Source organism: Monomorium pharaonis, chromosome 7 (genome assembly GCF_013373865.1).
Source record: "Monomorium pharaonis isolate MP-MQ-018 chromosome 7, ASM1337386v2, whole genome shotgun sequence".
Taxonomy (NCBI): Eukaryota; Metazoa; Arthropoda; class Insecta; order Hymenoptera; family Formicidae; genus Monomorium; species Monomorium pharaonis.
In genome coordinates this window covers 3126716-3145670 of record NC_050473.1, presented here as the reverse complement: position 1 = coordinate 3145670, position 18955 = coordinate 3126716, and the positions used below count along the sequence as shown (strand labels likewise).

At 38.7% G+C, this 18955-nt stretch overlaps 2 protein-coding genes and 1 long non-coding RNA gene across 11 annotated transcripts in view; 2 read left to right on the top strand and 1 right to left on the bottom strand.

Moving 5' to 3' along the window:
* Positions 1 to 49: 49 nt before the first annotated feature.
* LOC114254246 lies at positions 50 to 2219 on the top strand. Its single transcript, XR_003625605.2, has 2 exons — positions 50 to 299; positions 468 to 2219. It is a non-coding gene; the product is annotated as an uncharacterized LOC114254246 (long non-coding RNA).
* Positions 1849 to 10561, bottom strand: LOC105829047 (zinc finger RNA-binding protein). Of its 4 annotated transcripts, none has more exons than XM_012667687.3 (11): positions 10456 to 10561; positions 9854 to 10017; positions 8765 to 9106; positions 7788 to 8357; positions 6953 to 7669; positions 6568 to 6853; positions 6291 to 6478; positions 5104 to 5252; positions 3675 to 3770; positions 3466 to 3586; positions 1849 to 3170 (listed from the first exon to the last, which is right to left on the bottom strand). In XM_012667687.3, the coding sequence occupies exons 1-11, from the start codon at positions 10503 to 10505 to the stop codon at positions 2887 to 2889; spliced, it is 2967 nt and encodes a 988-aa protein (XP_012523141.1). In that variant the 5' UTR covers positions 10506 to 10561; the 3' UTR covers positions 1849 to 2886. The 4 variants fall into 4 exon arrangements, with proteins under 4 accessions (XP_012523141.1, XP_012523143.1, XP_012523144.1 ...); XM_012667689.3 differs by having other exon boundaries at positions 7788 to 8321; XM_012667690.3 differs by having other exon boundaries at positions 7788 to 8291.
* A 605-nt stretch (positions 10562 to 11166) lies between these two features.
* Positions 11167 to 18955, top strand: part of LOC105829048 (N-acetylglucosamine-6-sulfatase) — a 73191-nt gene continuing 65402 nt past the window's right edge. For 2 of the 6 annotated variants that reach the window (XM_036289249.1, XM_036289250.1), the window contains exons 1-9: positions 11167 to 11464; positions 12401 to 12460; positions 12536 to 12739; positions 12958 to 13119; positions 13893 to 14063; positions 14266 to 14467; positions 14880 to 15178; positions 15255 to 15371; positions 15440 to 15619. In XM_036289249.1, the coding sequence (XP_036145142.1) occupies positions 11198 to 11464; positions 12401 to 12460; positions 12536 to 12739; positions 12958 to 13119; positions 13893 to 14063; positions 14266 to 14467; positions 14880 to 15178; positions 15255 to 15371; positions 15440 to 15619 (1662 nt within the window). In that variant the 5' untranslated portion in view covers positions 11167 to 11197. Of the gene's footprint in view, positions 12274 to 12400; positions 12461 to 12535; positions 12740 to 12957; positions 13120 to 13892; positions 14064 to 14265; positions 14468 to 14879; positions 15179 to 15254; positions 15372 to 15439; positions 15620 to 16338; positions 17307 to 18087; positions 18703 to 18955 lie in introns of those variants that run through there. The other 4 variants (XM_036289251.1, XM_036289248.1, XM_028190043.2 and 1 more) reach the window with 4 other exon arrangements.

Sequence of the window (18955 nt, the reverse complement as noted above, 5' to 3'; positions counted from 1 at the left end):
TCGCCGATTGGCTCGCGTGGCACAGCTGTCATTGACTCGCGTGACGTATATAATGCGACCGATATTGACTCGTCACAAAGAACACTCCAGAATGTTCTTATTAATGATATATGCAGAGCTTCACAGTCGAAACCTCGTTTTTAATATATATTATTTTATGAGTAAATATTTGAAATGAATGTACACTCCGAGAACGCGGGTGGCAATTGTATTAATAGTAGAATAGCAGATATAATAATTTAATTATTAATTATTAATAAATAACTTCTAAAAATGTGACACTAGGTAATATTAAATTGGTTAGTAATTAACACTTATTTTAAGTATTAAAAATATTACTGTTAGTATTTAAGAAGAAGTAAAATAATTCCTAACCAATTTAATACTGTTCAGTATTACATTTTTATAAGGAAATATTATAATTTTTACCACGTATAAATTTTGTCGAAAATTCGGTAATTTTTCAGAGATTTGAAGACTGATTTGTTAATTTGAGACTTTGAGAAAAACATGTAATCAAAGACATACGTGAAAAACAAAGGATAATGCTGAATATGTAGGAGAAAGTGTGTCTAAGAGAAAATTGAGAGCACGAATTTCCCGAATGCGTTTAAGGCGATGTATTTCTGATAATAAAAAAAATGGAGCTTTAATTAGTAGCCGTTTCACAATTTGCTCTTTCATTCTAATCAATTTTCAGATTCGATTCACGAAAGAAACAAGGCGATGTTTTTGCGACTTGTACATATGTACATCTGTCTCCATTTATCACAGAGAAACCGTTATACTTAATAATACTCTCTTCTCAGCTTTCTGAGAACGATTCTTACGTTCATCCCTAATATTCCTTCCTTGAATATCAATACATGCAAATAAAATGTTAATAATACAAAATGATACAGTTTTCTAAATATAACTAAACCCTAGCGTTAGAAGTTATTTGTTGCTGAACACACACGTTATTCCCTTGATAATAATAAATGTCCAAGAATAGTTTCTTTGTACAATTCGCTGTACGTTCACGCTACTTAGGCGTTCTCTCTCAAATAACAAACTAACGTTATTTGTTGCTGTTTTGACGTCATCAAAGACGTCATTTTGATGTTGAAATAGGGATACGTACATCAATTACTTGTTACTTGGATTCTTTATTAAGAGAGTATTTTTGATTTTATTTTATAAATTGCGTGTTAGTCACAAGGTCGCAAAAACATCGCAAAATTGAATTCGTGGAACTGTCGAGTCATAACATCGCAGTTCCAATGACTCGCAAACTGATGCAATATACTCTCACATCGAAGCAAGATAGATAACGTATTAATCTAAACGATTGTACACTGTAAAAAGTTTGTGTAAAATTACAACTATGATAGTAATTTTAAAACTCCACTAAAATAAAACCGATGTTACCAATAGCGTAGAATATAACGTATTCTTAACACTTAAGACATCTTTTTCCGTATCTATGATACGCTGGGTTATTCGTGTTTATTTTTCCAAATAAAAAATTTATTAATTTACATTAACAAACTTGAAAAAGTACATTTGTATGTATTGATTAAAAGAATTATATACAAAAGTAAATTATAGTCGACCAGATATTTGAAAGAAATATGTATACAGATGAGAAATTAAATGTTATATACTTTAGATTTAAAAAATTGATTAATATATTATACGTATTTCCGTTAATTTATTATTTTAAATTTTCTATCTTTAAATTTAACTTACTTATTTATAATCTATTTGCATTTTTCATAAAACAAACATTAAAGTTGAAAAGGAAAGGAGTAACATCAAGGAAACTAGCATATTAACTGTTTTGTTAGAAATAATTAAATTCACAGATACGTACACATGTTCGTTTTATTCAATGATCTTCATTCAAAATATAGAACAGAAAATTCTACACAAGTTAGAAGAAATTCACTTAAATTGAAATCCAATAAAAGTTAAAAAGTTCAAGTTTCAACTTGACTCGGTTGCTTAAATTTTCTGCGAATAAAATTGATTTAGTTGTGTTAAACAAAAAAACATTAACACGTGCACTTGCTTTGCATCGAGTAATCACTAAGCGTCCAAATTATCGAGTTATAAATATCTTGCCGCCATTTTCTTGCGTGAGTCACGTACGTGACAATAGCATACATCATAAATGGTTGTTACTTTGTGCAGAAGTGAAAGAGAAAGAGAGAGAGAGAGAGAGAGAGAGAGAGAGAGAGAGAGAGAAAAGATGGTTATTTTCCTACACGTACTGACTACACACACAACATACACACAAAATTCAATACAATCTATTGATTCTGTCTACGCCTAACTTCAAACTTATAAATGTTCGTCATCGTATTCTGCTACATTTCGTTTTCCTTCTGCTCGCCATAATCGAAATAAAATCTGGATGGACCAGATTTAAGTAAACGTATTTGTTATTTTCGTCGATACAAACCTAATATCATAAGATCTAATCGCATCACATCTGTTTGAGAAAATTAGCAGTTTCAACTTAAGCTTTACCTAACATAGCACTATTTCCGTTTCTGTGACACGCTTATTATGTGGAATACATCATACATTAAGAAGGAAATGATTATCATTGCCACAAGTAAACAATCCTCAATAATGACGTAGAGATAAAGAACGCCCGCTATTGTAACTCGACAAACGCATCTCATATCTTTTCAAAATTTTATCATTCTTGGATTATTCTAAAATCATAACGTAGTCTATCTAAAAATCATTGTAAGCGTTAGCCTAGTCTCGAAATGTCTCCTCCGAAAATCTGTCTCCTCCTAAACAAGCAACTGACACAGCGGGAAAACTGCTTCCTTATGCTAGATAAGTTAATAGGTAATTTGTATCATTAGTATGAATCTTTTGGTAGATCTTCTACTTGGAATCTGTTTCCATTTTAATCTCCTCCGCTTTTTTATCTTTTTTCGAAGCCTCGCTGTCCGTACCCTCTCCGTTGCTGTTATCGCGTCTTCGCTTTCGGGCAAATCGTCCCTTGAATTTCGGCGGTGGCAATTGCTCCATACCTAGGACCTTGTGAATCTGACGGAACGCTACCAATCGCAACGCGTGCTGCGCGGATGCGGTAATATCTTCTCTCTGTTGAGACGTCATGTTTCCTATAGCATCAACTGGCTCTTTCTCGCATGGATCGGATAATCCTGAAGAAAAGAAACATTTATGAATCAACATTGGTTCTCGCATTGTCTCACACATCTCTGGATCAATAGTAAGATAATTTAAATCAGATTGCCATATCATCCGCGCGTATTGCAAAATATGTGATTATGATACAGGAGAACAAAATACTTGAACTCGAGATCAAAAATCACCTCCGCGATACGCTCAGTCTCGTCATCTTTTTCATCATTTAAAGATAGAAAATTGATTAAAATATCAAAACATAGTACGATAAAATAGATTCCTATTATAAATTCTATTACAGAAAAAAATTACCTGGACTACCCGGTAGCAATATTCCTCCTGCTACGCATTCCAAAAGTCTTCTTAAGGCTTCGCCGGGACTAAGGGGACCTCCCGCTGTGCTAATGACTTTCTCAGTCAATAATTCCAATGCCTATATACATTGAAAAGAAAGGATTATCAAGAATCAAGAAAACGTGAGAACATGTGGGTAATGAAACGTTAATACATTGTATACTAACCCAAGGATTTAATGGACCCCATGTTGGCACACGATTGCACAGGTCACGCATTATACGAATAACCATAACACAGCTCTGCAGTGAAGTAGCTCTAGCCTGTTGAATAGGATTAATATGTTAAAAAACTACGATTTAATATACGCAGTAGATGCACTTTTGGAGATAAGACGGCCTAAACTATCTTTCGATTGCTTTGTGTGGGCTTTAGCTATCCTCCCAGCCTCGTGCCTAATGCCCCTAATAGTATTAGCCCATATCAATATTACCGGGTGTTTATCGATCACTTTTTTCCTAGTAGACGTTAGTACCTACCGCAATAATTAAAAAAAATTCAGAGCTCATATATCTTAAGGAAACTGAGCACATCTCAGAGCAATTCTAGGACTCAACTCTAATCTACAGAAACACCCGGTACACTTATGACGCGCTACTGTGTGTTTGTGCTTGTCTGTCTCTTTATACATCTCCAAAGCTGTGCAATTAACGCACATGAAAATTGTTATAAAAACTGAACGAAATACATAATCTCACAAAAGCTGTACTGACGATACATATTCGATTTTTGCTTTCAAGTTAAGACAGACCTAGAACAGACGCAGCCTAGGCTACAACGCATTAAGGACGATCCAGAATAATGAATTATGCTTGATATCGTAAAGCAATCGAGCAGTCTCTGCGTTAGTAAAGAAAATAAAGAAAATCACATTCATTCTAAGGATAAAAATTAATTGCACTCGAATTGCGACGTCTCACAGAACAAGTCCTATTATTCTGGATGTTTCAAGATTTCAAAGCAAAGCAAATGTAAATGCATCTAGCAGCATTTGTACGTGACTGTTAAGATACACATTTACATATTGCTTACTTGCAAGATTTCTTGCCTGATAATATATCTGATCGCATGTTCGATGTGCGATTTAGCTTTCTCTCCCATGTATGGACGATGCCACTGTTATCCATTCATTTCGGAACTATATTTCAGATCATTTTAAATCAACAATAATAGTGTAATAAACGGAGTCCGAAACGTAAACGTAAAACCGCGTGGAAACTACAGTGGACAAAGCCTACAGTGGCGTATGGCGTTCAAAAATTCAGCGGATATATGAAACCGGCGAACATCGAACGTGATCAAATAAGCAATTCAGACAGAATCGAGTTAACGACGGATCGGTTAATGATAAAAAATAAAACCGTCACAAGGCTGGAAGTTTCTAGACTGCTTTTTCTCTTTTCCTTTCTTTCTTTTTTGATTTTCTTTTGACTGAGAGATTTGATTTAAGAGATAGAGAAAGAGAAAGGACAACTTGCACGCGTCTCGCGTATTGTCAGGAGAAAATAAAAGAAAATGCTTCGTTACACAGTGCCAAACAAGAACGTGGCATTGAGACAATTTGAGTTCTTGAACTGAGAGTTGATGAATTCAAACCTGAAACCACTTGGCATGCCTGAGTGCAGCTAAAGCCTCCAAACACTTAGCCTTGGGAAGTACATCTGGTGGGTCTGGTTTCGTCACGGTGGGGGCCGCGGGCGTTGTTTGCAGTTGAGCAGCTTCCTGCTGCTGCTGTCCAGCATTATCTGAGATTCCAACAAAGAAAGCACAACACGCTTAGACAACACTTAGAGTGTTTGATCATGCCCAGAGATTTTAGGTATTCCCTCTCTTTATTAATATTCGTTTTCTCAACTTAAGCACCTTTAAATTGTGGGCCATACCGTGATATATATAATGCCAACGTGAAAAAAGAAATATAAGCCTGATCGAATGTAGTACGTTTGCAATGCACCGAGTTCACCCCCGTTAAAACGTTCTTTCTCGGATCGATATTTTTTGCCGCTCAAGAACGTCCGACGATTCCTATCAACATCGGTAGTGTCACCTCTATCCGCTTAAAAGGTAGGTAGCACCGATGCTAATAGAACGGTCGGTCAAGATTCAGAGGTACGTTAATGCACATCGCAGAATGCGCGTACAGCATTCGATAACAGTTCAGAGGGATTTTCTGTTCTTTTTTTATGCATGATCAAAAAGTCCATAGTTTTAAGATTGCCTCAGCGTTGTTTCCTCCTATCGCAAGCGTGTCCACGTTCAATGAAATCTCTCGTTAGTATTGTTTGTCGATGGAGTCTCGAATAATCATTCTCGAAAAAATAGACAAATATCTACTATAAATTAAATAACGTGCGACAATGAAAATCGGTGTCTAAACCGTATCAGATTACGCTCTTTTCTGTGAAATTTATCGTAATATCGTTCGAGTATCGTTTTGTAATATACTCTTACAGTCGAAAAATGAATTCTACAAAGAGGACTCTGTCGTGGACACACTAAGACACGCAGCTATATCGAAAAAGAAATCAACTTTATGTTAGAGCGTATGTACACTGGCAACCGTCGAATCGTCCTTGGCTGCCCCGCATCGTCCTGGTGCTTAAAAAAACTTACAGAAAATCTTCCGGGCCATGAAAAGAACAAACTAAATGTACAAATCGCAGAATAGATCAAGAAAACGCCATGAAAATAAAAAGAGGTGCATAATTCCGCTAAAAAACCCCGTTTCGCCTTCATAGTTATCCTTTTCTTGGCCACCGTAAAAATGCGAAATAATAAATCACCTGCTGCAGCAGTTGACTTAGGCGTTTCACGCATCAGGGGACTGGTGAGTGTCACGCTGACGGTGACGGTACCTCCCGAGACAGTCAAAGCTGCTGACTCAGGATGCTTTCCGACATTGTAGGTCTCTTCGGGAGCTACATTCTTCAATTCGCCAGGTAAAATCTCCGCAACCTTATTGAGCAATGTTCTGCAAAGATACGAATAGTCTCATAAATTTTGCTTACAATATATTACTACATATTGTGTCATAAGAGAGAAATCATTTGAATACAATACCTAGTAGGTTTTTCTGCACACAAGACAACAAGGCAAACGTGATTATCTCCAGATAGTAACAGCCCTTTGGCCAAATTTCCGACACGCATAACGCCACGAAGAATTCTGGAATCTTCTTTTTCCTTCTGAAATGAGAATAGATTTCCATCACTTCCATCTTCCTTCTGTGGTGTGGCTGCTTTCTTCTTATCAGCCTCCTCTTTTTTAATTGCATCGTTCGTCTGTGGAGTACCAGCTGGTACCGTTGCTGCAGTAGCATTAGCATTAGCAGGAGTGTTCTTTTTACCTGCAAACAATAATATGTATCGGTATAATATTATTCCATAAAATTAAAGTGTATTTATAAAGTTAAAATTTGCGGGAAAAAATGCTTAAAAATACTCACCAGCTTCAGCTAAAGCATCGGATACAAACTTCAGTGCCTTCTCGGTGTGAGAAACTATTTTCTGAACTGCCACCAATTCTTGTTCTTTAGGATAAATAGTTGTATGGTGCGCCAGTACATGTTTGTCATCCGATGAATCTGGTCGTCTTTGAGGGCCTGGGAACATCATCATAGGCGGTGGTCCTTGGAACGGACCACGTGGCATCGGTGGGGCACCTGGTCCACGTCCATATCGTCGGAACCATTCATAATATTCACATTCCTCTTCGTAGCGGCGTCTCTCCTCCCAATACATCATCTCTTCGTCCATCATGGGTCCCATAGGTCCCAACTGATTAATTTCCTCTCTGCGACGTAGATACTCGTCGCGCATTTGTTGCCTACGTAGTTTCTCCTCCAGCATTTTGCGCTGTTTAAGGCTCGGTTTCATGTCGACGACTAAATCAGGATTGACCTTTTTCTTATATGCAAATCTGTGACGGCGACCCTTCATATGCATGTCTTTGGCATTGGGATCGTTAAACCGACATTCGCATAACTTGCAATTAAAACTTATGATCTTCCCGTCTTCGGATTTATTCTCCTCGATGTATTCCTGACCAACTGGCTGAATATCCTTTTCATCGACCGTAGCCTCTTCCACAGCCTCTTCGGCGGCTGCTTCTTCCTGCTTGACCTCCACGGTTTGATTTTGATTCACGGTGCCCAAGTTTCCAGCTGAAACATTTGTATAATAAATACAATTGAAATGAATGCACATAGTTTCATAAGTCTTACAAATATTTGTAAGATATTGCTGTATTTGTAAAATATAAAAATACAAAAATTTACTTACAAGCAACAAAGTTGATTTTAGGTGTGACTGTCACCGTTGGCTTCTTTGTAGTTGCAGCTTTCGCAGCTGCCGCAGGTTTCGGATTCAAAACAGTAGGATCCGCGCTTGGTATAGGTTTTCCAAGTTTAGTGTGTAACTTGACTACCTTTTGATGCTTAGCACCTCTAATGTGAGCAGCATAAGCATCGTTTCCAGTACAAGTTACATCACAAAGCTCACATCGAAGACTGTTGCCTGCTCCACGCGCCGGAGGCTGTTGAGGCACCTTCAGGGAAGCTTCCTTCTTCTTGTGTTTTTGTCCCTCCAGATGCTCACGATAGGTTTGTGGCCCAGCGCAGCTGATCTTACAAACATCGCAATAGTGTAGTTGCTGAGGTTTAGGAGGCTGCTTGGGCCGCATTGCTTTCATCCCTCCCCCGCCAGCTCCGAATCCCTTCCGTCCGTAGCCCTGCCAACCTCCAGTCTTCTGGTTAGTGGAATTGCTGTTTGCATTTTGCTGTTGGGCTACAAACATAGTCGCAGCGCTATATAGCGCTGCGTCGTAGCCGGAATACGTTGTACTCGCCGTTTCTAAGGGAAATGAAATTGAAACCTCAAACTTTGGAGGGATCCAAACCATTGGTATTTTCGCGCGGCACAAAATTTTTTTTACTATTACTCGAAATTTCGAGATGCACCAAAAGACCAAAGACTACGAAGACTCCACGAAGACGAAACCAACGGGAAACTAATTTACTCAGAAGTGTGCTCCTTACTCAGGAGCGGATAAAAAACGTTACTGACCTCTGCTAAATCCTCAAACGTTATATAACGATCGAGAATGTTAGCAGAGTTTAAAAAATTTGTTTTTTCTTTGTTATTCACGTATCGTGAGAGGATCAATTTCATGTTATTAGTTTCTACATCACAGTTAGTGGTCAAGAGAGGACCGAAAATATTTAGAGACAAATGTGTAAGAGAAAGGTCAGTATACTTACTATTTGTTGCAGTTGACGGAGTAGCGGCAGGAGTGGCTGGCGCAGTGTATCCTGACGAGTAAGTAGCGCTCTGTGTAGGATTTGATTGTTGATAAGCTGTGCTAGACGCTTGATAGGTTTTGGCTTGACCAGTGGTAGTGGCCTGTCTAGCAGTGCCAGTGTAGGCACTGGTTGTGCTATAAGCAGGTTTTGCTGCCTGGTAATGGGTTTCAGTGGTAGTGTAAGTCGCTGCGGCAGCTGCTGGTTGTTGGTAATAGGTCTTGGTTGCGTCGTATGTGGCTGCTGGTGCAGCTCGTCCGTACCCGTAATCGTAAGTCTGGGCTACGGTGCCAGGATTAGCAGCTGTAAGAAGAAACGTATATATTGTAATAATGCTGCATTGTTTATTGTACTTGAGAATAATTTAATGTTATGAGGAAAATATTATCAATGACATATTTTAGAGCCAGTCTCATCATCTCTGATTAGCTTGATCGGCCAATTAATTTTAATAGCTAACTGCAAAACTTATTTTCTTTGCTTTTTTTTGTAAATTATAATTTATGTAAAACTTCAATAATCTCTTTAAAATAATAAAAAATAAAGTTAAAGATAATAAAAAATGTTTAAGAAAATTTCCAACATTTTTATATTTATCTCATACAAGTACAAAAATAGTGAGTTTCAAATGCAAATAAATTTTATATTTTATATAGAATATTTGTATGAAGTATAACAAATCCCAAAAATAAAATTTTTAATGAAAAAGTATTATTTCCCATGTGTGCACCAAGCTTCTTGTATTTTTCAAATAACGAATCAACGGTTCAAGTCAATCGGTGGAAGAAGCACATGAAAATTTATAGAAAAAACCTGGTGCAGGTGCAACTCCACTTGCTACACCCAAACCAATCAGCATTTTTGTTCCCTCATAGATTTCAATTTTACCAAATTTTTGAAGAAAAAAAAGGGGAGCTCACATTCGACAAGAGATGAAACATTTGCACAAAGTACGTCCCAACGATCGATATATACATATATACTAATGAATTTATCGAATCCCTGTGACAAAGATCGATCGCTGAGACTCAGCGCCGGAGTAGAACTCACCTGCGTAGGTCGTCCCGGTCGCGGCTGCGGCGGCGGCTGCCTGGTAGGTCTCGTAGCCGGTGGCGGCGGCGGCCGCGGGTCGCTGAGTGTACGTGGCGGCAGTCGCCGCCGGGGTTACCGCGTATCCCGCCTGCCCGGTCTGATACGCAGCGGCGCTGGTCGCCCTATTCGTGAGGAGGCAACATTAGATAATAAAATAAGGGAAAAAGACGAGCGCGCACACATACACACGCGCGCGCGCGCGCGCATGTGGTTGGCCCGTCGAGCGTCCGTGCCGTGGAGTTGCGATGCAACGGTGACGTGGAGGAGACGGTGGATTGCGACAAGTAGACCGCAGGACGGAAAAAGTCCGTCTCGGCCTTGTCTCTTTCTTTCTCTCCTGCGGGAGACGCTCGACGAGACGCTAGATCACTCGCGCGGCGAGAGTAATGGCCGCCGTGCCGGCTGGGCCTCTCGCGGACGGCGTGCCGTGAGGTGTCTGGAAACGCGACCGGTCTTCCCTTTATCGCTCGTCGCGCGCGCTCGCGCCTCGCGGCCACGAACTCTCGATCAGCTTAACGCTAGCTACTTAATGATAGTGATAAATACATGCGATTCCGTACCCATATTGCGTCCCGCCGTGGGTAAATCCGAAATAATTGTTCTGAGCCATCCTTCCTCCGCGGTGAGAATCTCGGAAAGAAGGACAATGGAGGAAGTCGTAGGGGCGTGCCACGAGCGTACCCGACGGAACGGTGGCGCTACCAGCACGCGGCGATTGGCCGGTCGGCCGGCAAGCAGCGCGCCCTCGTGGCCGCCCGCGCAATAGTCGGCGATGCGCGGCCCGGACCGCACACTTCCGCGCCGTTCCTCTACACCTACTACACCCAACTACACTTGTCGCTCGGTCGCCGCCGCCGACGTGCGTTCGTGCGGACAGCGAGCTATCTTCGTGTAAGAATAGATAGATAAACGTGAAATGATGAGAGGAGAAAGAGATAGAAAGAGAAAGAAAACGAGAACAAGAAGTATCCGCGCGCGCGCGCAAAGAGTAACCGAATCAGAGCGGATATGTGCGCTGACCGTCTCCGGTCGACCGACAGACAACTTACTGCGTCTTGCCTCTCGGCTATTCTCCGGGATGTGGCCGGGTGATGGTTAGTGCGGCCCAAGAGCTCGCCCCGTGAATAATATTGCGGCTGGTCGTCGCGCGACAACGCGCATAGAAAATATGTACGGCGCTCGCTCGCTCGCGCGCGGCGTAAGACTCCGGCTCGCCGGTGGGAAATTACGTGCGTGCGCGCTCGTTCGTGCTCTCGCGTATATGTATGTACCAACGTGCGTGCGTGCCGGCGTGCGATATGTATGTACGACACGGCTGCTGCGCTCTCGTTTGTCCGTCGTGCCGTGTATTTAGCTGCTCTGCGTGCCCGAAGGCGTAGAAGCGAGCGCCGACGCGCCGAAAAGGCAATTCCGATTTCCACACTCTTCCGGCCCTTCCGGAGTCCTCTGTCGGTCGTTGTCCGCGTGTCGCGCGCCGGTGCCTGGCACCATCTGCCGACGGTCGCCGGTAACTCTTCGCGGGGAGTCGTCTCGTTCTTTATCAGAGTTTCTTCAGTGCAAATGTTTACCGTACGTGTTTACTCGTAAAATTTAAATAATTTGCATCACCATGAAACCATGCTTTACGTAAACAGCGATCGATAGATCATAAAAGATTCAGATTTCATTAGAAACAATGTGAAAGTTAAATTCCATTTTTTATTTTTATACATATTTTTTTGTATTATCGAAATACTAAAGTTAGATATATTATTAACAATCTCATAACTTAATTACTTATTTGTATCTTATTCACAATAATTCACACTGTATTGTTGGAAAGATTCGTATAAATTCGTGTAAATATAAACGAAGATAATCAGAACATAATCTTAATCTTCTCGTGGAACGTAGACGATACGCACGTTAAAATAAAAGCTAGGAGTCTCAAGATTACAGTCCACAACGCCACAAATGTTTTGATGCATTTCATTGGCCAATCAGAATAACGAATTTTATTAATTGACCAATCAAGAAATGTTTCTATAGACGACACAAGTGAATCGCAGTCTCGTCAGTAATGGTCAGTAATCTCGTAGCTTCGATCTTGTATACATTGTATTCATCCGTGCGCGAGATTAACGACAGTCGATTCCCGTGTTAAAATACTCTCGGACACCTCGCGAAGCGACGCAGCAACGTCGGTCTACTTCCGTCGTAGCCAGGCTAATTACAACGATTTTTCAACTCGTCATTTTCTACCGGGAGATCTCGCGATGCCGGCCACGATGCAGCTGGCATCTCTCTTCTGGTTGCTGAATTATTTATTGCTATCAATTGCATCTAAGAATATCGTGCTGATTGTTACCGATGATCAAGACTCCGTTCTAGATGGCATGGTAGCATTTCCGTTTCTTTCAATCTGGATAAAAAATTACACATACATAATAGAATGTGAAATAAGACTCTAATTACTTTGAAAAAGAAAATGAATATTTGCTTATGTGATTTAATTTATAATTTTAGACGCCAATGACGAACACTCTGAATCTTGTAGGACGTCAGGGCGCCATATTTACGAATTGTGTAAGTCTCGAATATAGACGTGGAAATTATTTCATCGTTTCTTTCTTGACGCTCAAAGTGTCGGTCGCTGTTCAGTTTGTAGCCTCGCCGATTTGTTGCCCCAATCGGGCGTCCATCCTCACCGGACGATATCAACATAATCATCTAACGGTGAACAATTCTATCGCGGGTGGTTGCAGTAACGCCCGATGGCAACAATCACGGGAGCCGGCAACGTTCGCTGCTCTTTTGCGATTTGCCGGATACAAGACGTTTTACGCGGGGAAATATCTAAATCAGGTAGACACCCGGATCTTCAAGTTCAATTAGGTCGATCGAAGAAAATTTATTTCTACAATTTCTCACCAAAAATAATTCTGTTCGAATTTTATGAAAGAATTTTTGTTTATTTAGAAATTCGGCGGATTTTGTACTTTGCCATTTTGTGTATTTCATCTTTTTTCTGCTATTGTGATGATGCAAATCAATTAAAAAATGCGCGTGTAATATATGTATAGTACGGAAACGAGAAAGTCGGCGGTGCGGCTCATGTACCAACGGGATGGGATTGGTGGGCCGGTCTTATAGGAAACTCGAAGTATTACGATTATTCGTTATCCATAAACGGTACCGAGAGAAAATATGGTAACAGCTCGAGCGATTATCTTACCGACGTGATCGTAAGTGGATGCAACAGCATCACAGCATGCAGAAGTACTTGACACACATTTAACCGAGAGTAAAAATCTTCTCTGGTTCAGGTGTGACGAACAAAAAATTGCATTTGCACCGATCTTCCTTTTTTTCATCTCTTTAACTGGGGTACTAAAGGACTACTCATTTCTACGGAGCTCTTTTTCTACTAAAAGAAAAATTACACCTGAATTAAACAGTATTTTTACTCTTTATCGTACACGAGAATGTAAAATCCTTTCTTCTTTTGTTGTAAATTCATTTGAGCTTGTGTCACAATGTGTAGGATTTGCTCGTTAACCCGGGAATAGTCTAGGTTTTTTTTTCATAAATAATTACCTTGTTCTTTGAATCTTGTAAAATAAAAACTATTGTTATTATCAATTACGTAGCGTATTTTGTTGATAAAATTTATTAGCATTTTCTTTTTGAGTTTATGTATATAGGTTATTGAATTTTTTCTTTAGAAAAAAAAAAGATTCTCCATCAATATAGGAAACAATTAAACTTTTATTTTCTTATTATTCATTTATTGCGATGCAACATTTCCTAAGTGACTATTTCTGGATTAATAGAAGAGATAAAAACATTACTTAGAGTGATTCTATGTTTTCACACACTTTCATACACCCCCCCTCCACACACACACACACACACACACACACACACACACACACACACACACACACACACACACACACACACACACACACACACACACACACACACACATATATATATATATATATGTATATTTCAGAGTAATCTGGCTGTAGATTTTATCAAGGGACATTTCGCTGACCAACCTTTTCTCATGGTATTGGCACCTCCAGCCCCTCACGCGCCATTTACCCCTGCTGACAGACACAATGGCAAATACAACGGCACAAAAGCAAAGAGAACACCAAATTTTAATGTGCCCATACATAAGGTTTTGTGTGAAGCTAATACTTTCTTGAATTTTTTTCTGAAATAATTTAAAAATTTCTAAAGATTATTAAACAGTTTAGATAAGTTAAAATATATATTAAAATGACACTCATTATACATGATATACATGAAATTATAAATACAATTCTGCTGAAATTTTCACTCTTCTTAAATGGATTTTAATTTATTATTCAAAAAAATAGGACAAACATTGGTTAGTTAAAGAAGGTCCAACTCCTTTACCAGATGATATATTACCAAAATTAGACGAAATATACAGAAGAAGATGGGAAGCTTTACTAGCGGTAGATGAACTCGTTAAAAACGTACACAACTTATTGGAGGAGCGAAATCTCTTGAAAGACACTTACTTTATTTACACGTCCGATAATGGATATCATATTGGTAGGTGATTTAACAGCACACTTGATATTATTAAATATAAAAATGTTAAACATTAAGTAGAAATGTAAAAGCCGAAATTTTAATTTTTATAATTGTTTGGGCATTGAAAAATTCTCCAGAAAGTTAGAATAATACAGCGCTAAGAAATTTTGAAAAATAAATTATTTATTCATTATAAAGCTTGTTTATGACGAGATAATTTTGCCTTTTTGTCTTTTTAAGGGCTTGGCATGTAATATACATTTTTAAAATTATATTCTTGTCTTGTAATAATATAAATAATAAATATGTTAATGTAATTAAATATAAAATTATATTCTCATTTTTATTATAAAATTAGATATTATATTAAATTACGTGTTATATATTATATATTTATGTTTATACAAGATAGAATGCATTATTTTGATAGGACAATTTAGCATGCCAATGGATAAGCGCCAACCTTATGAAACAGATATACGAGTCCCATTACTGATATCTGGCCCGGGAATTGAGCCGTCTACAATTGCCGCGCCAGTCAGCAGCGTAGATATCTTCGCCACGCTTTTGAACATAGCCGACGTGAAGTATCCTTCGGACGGCACGACATTATTTGACACAAATCATAATTTACCACAAGATCGCACTGTTCTGATAGAGTACAGAGGAGAGAGGTCCAACAAGCCATCGTCGTCCGGTTGTCCGAGCGACGGCGATTTGAATGTCACGGCAAGTTTTAAATATCAGTACTTTATATCTTGTTCCTTTTGAATTGTTACGTTAATTACATCGTGCACCTTTTTAGTTGTGCATGAAAGAAATGGCGTGCAAGTGTCAGGACGCCGCGAACAACACGTTTAGTTGCATTCGCCGTGTCTCGCCAAGCTTCAACAACATCTTCTGTATCTTCGAGGACGACCAGGTATCGCCTAGCCGTTTTTTAACACTTGAAAACATTTCTTTTGTACTATGGACTTTTGTTTTCTCCAGCTATTCATTGAAGCTTACGACATGAACGCGGACGAATACCAAATGACAAATATCGGATATACTATGAAGAAAGGATTGAGGCACAGATTCAGGAAACGTCTCAAAAGAATGGCAGTATGTCAGGATGAGCAATGCGTCTTTACAGGAATGGAAAGTGGATCTGCAAATAACATACATTCGGTATTTCCTATCCTTAATTATTTTTTATGCTTATTGACATACACGTGTCATAAAGTGTGATAAAGTATTTTTTATTATTATAAAGTGTTAAACTACATATCTCATCAAAAAGATTGAGATTTTAAGATATATATTTTTTAATATACATTTAAGATGCATTTACTTGTTTTTGTTTCAACTAAATTGTTTTAACTTTGTTTTTTCTGTCAAGAAGTTACATTTAAAATTACATTTAAAAATTTAAAATTTGATAACTTATCTTAATTTGAATTATTTCTTTCCAAGAGAACTTCTTGCGAAGTTAATTCTTAAACTCTTTTATAGAAAATAACATGATTTTGTTGTGGTATAAAAATATATAATATTATATATGTGTATATTTGGTTTATCATAATTCAGAAAATGTATCTTAAACGATCAATGTTCGTACAACTTTTTAAACTTGTTTTTGGCTCGTTCACGATTTACAATAGTAAATTCACCCCCCTCAGGTATTGACATATAATTAAGAATCACCCTATATACATCGTCCGTTCTTTCTATATCGGAAGTAAGAACGCCGAAAGTTGTCTTATTTCGAATTATTGCATTTATGGAAATCGCCGTCGGAGAATACGCCGCGAATCTGGATATAAGAATAACTCGCCTTGCGCTCAGGGGAGAGAGGGACGGCACCCCCCGCGACGGAACTGTTTTCTAAGCAAATATTTTTATTAAAGCCCCGTGGAGAGAGTCTCGAATATCTGAATAGCAATGGCGATATTCGCGGAGGAGGAAAAGGGGAGGAGGAGGCGGAGGAGGAGGAGGAGGAGGAAGAGATGGAAGTGGTGGAAAAAAGCCGAAGACAGAACGAGAGGCTATATCGGACGTGTACATATTTATGTTGCTAAAACGTTTCTGGTTCCTCCAGAGGATTTGCAATGATGCGCGCGAAACAACGATCCTCGCTACTCGATATACTTTAGCTTGCTCGCGCTATTATTTCACGTGTAAGCGATATAAGCCATTTTGATTCGCGCGACGCACGGGTGAATGTAGAACGTGAAATAATACGGAGATATATGGCGATTTGTATTAAAACAGATGAATAATTGAAATTAGGAATATGTAGAGAATGTTAAATATAAAATATAAGAAATATATATCTTGCTATGTAAAAAATATATATATAAATTTCACACTTTTTAAAAATAATTACTAGAGAGTTTTGTTACTGCCGTTTAGTAACTGAATGTAAAAAATAAAATTACTTAGGATTCTAATCAAGATATAACTGTCTGCACTTACTGTGCACAAAAACAGAATTATACATGGATTATTCAATTGATTAATAAGTAAGCCTGGCTATTAATACTAGACAATATAATTGGACAGGCGCATATTTTACCAAAAAATTATTTCAGCCGTTGAATAAAACTCTATCAAAAGTTCTTGCCTATTTCCTATGCAGTATTGTTACAGCTAATGAGAGTACAGTAATACTGACTGGATGGGTCTAAGAAAACTACATACATTTCTAACACGGGCGTCAATTCTTTTATTCCGATTTTTATTATACATACCATAAATTGTATATACTAATTATAAACATTTATTAAGTATATATTATTTCTTGTAATTGTTTAAGAAATATTATCAATAGAATGGACGAAAAATGAGTGAGGAATTAAAGAAAGTTGTAAATCAAGTCCCTTCTTTGTTTGCACTGTGCTTGAAGCTGTAACAAAGAATTTTTATTATTATATGTTATTATGTATATGAGTTGTATACAAAGAAAGTAGAGCTACGTATCTCTCGGTGCACATGCGATCTAGGAATGGTTAGATGCCGGCGCATGCACGAATATTCTTCAAAGTGCGACGAGGCTTGGTGAGTGCCGTAGCACAAAGCGTCTTGGATTCGCCCCTTTCGGTGTCAAGGAGCGTAAGAGACGCTCTTTCACGTAACGTCAAAATGTTTGTAGACTACGGCAGTAGCCACGGGCCCGTGGGCCCCTTCAATCGTTTGCACAGATGGCATTACGACGAATCTATCGGCCGCGTGCGCGAAGATCGCCTTTGAGATTATTCGTTAGCGGGGTTTTCCACAGCGACAAAGCCCGCGAAAGGGATACCGGGACTTATTCCGCAAGACTTCCACTTTGCGGATCCGCCCGCGGAAAATGGATGAAAATGAATTGCGAGAGGAATCCGCTGTAAAACCGTTGTGAAATTGAAATCGAATAGATAAATACGCGAGGTTCGAGAGGATTTGAAGAACGACGCGCGATTGCAAGAATCCTGATTTGCAGAATCAAATCTTTAGCTTTGATTTTTCCGCGATGTAGGTTTTCTTTGATCGTATATCTTCTGCAGAACGTAGTTTTCGTGTCTCTTAAAATTGTACACGTTAATCGTTCGAAAAACAAACCTGGAATTAGCAGACTTTTTTCTCTGAGTTTACAATAACTTTTTTTCAATTCCTTCCAGGATTTCTACGAATCGATATTTCATTGATACTACATGGCAGTTCAATTCGATGCAGTTTACGATCCAAATGTAACTTGGCTGTATTTTCCCTGACGGGGAGGCACAACGCGGGCAAAGCGATACTATTGTCCGAGGATTTTGGCGGATCATTCGATCCTCGATCGATCGCTCGATTGGGCGTTTAGTGATCTTCGTTATATCGCTGCTGAAACGTGTAAGAGTCGGCTTGCGGACAAGCCCTTTTATTCTATGTTTATTGATCGTTCGAGCGAACGATCGCTTCCTTGTTGGCGAGGATCAATGGCTTTCGCTGCCTTTCTAACCGTAGATCCAGGCTTTACTTTCATCCCCCCCCCCTTCTCTATTTCTCCCTCTATCCGGGGGGTTCCAGCAGATACTTATGCCAAGTTGCACTCATACATGCAGGGAGAATTACAAAAGGGATCGATTTATCTTGAAAAGATCGACGGATCATGGATCATCTAAAAAAAGATTTACATATATTGCATACCATATTAGTTTATTGAACAAAGATATGTCTACCATGACACTGAAAACATATTTTTTATTATTAAATGAATATATTTACTTTAATATCATTTCCTGACTTAAGGATATATATTTTATAAGTTTATGAAGAAGAATAATGAATATTGAAATAAATACTTAATAACAAAAAAATTTCTTTAGTATGCCGATTATTATGTAATAATGATATCATATAATTACGATAATATTACGCAATGTTAAAACGATTTGTCGAGCGGCATCATTAGCGCGACGACAGCAGTTCTAAGTTATTCCATTTTTTTTTTAGATCGAGAATCACGATGTTCGTCGGACGCATTAAAAACTAAGCAATTTACAA

Bases quoted from the DNA above. Each gene is read 5' to 3' on its own strand.
- LOC105829047 (XM_012667687.3), bottom strand. From the start codon at position 10,505: ATGGCTCAGAACAATTATTTCGGATTTACCCACGGCGGGACGCAATAT. The intron at 9,107-9,853 runs GTGAGTTCTACT...TTCTTCTTACAG, and splicing joins GACCGGGACGACCTACGCAG to CTGCTAATCCTGGCACCGTA. The intron at 6,854-6,952 runs GTGAGTATTTTT...TATTGTTTGCAG, and splicing joins CGATGCTTTAGCTGAAGCTG to GTAAAAAGAACACTCCTGCT.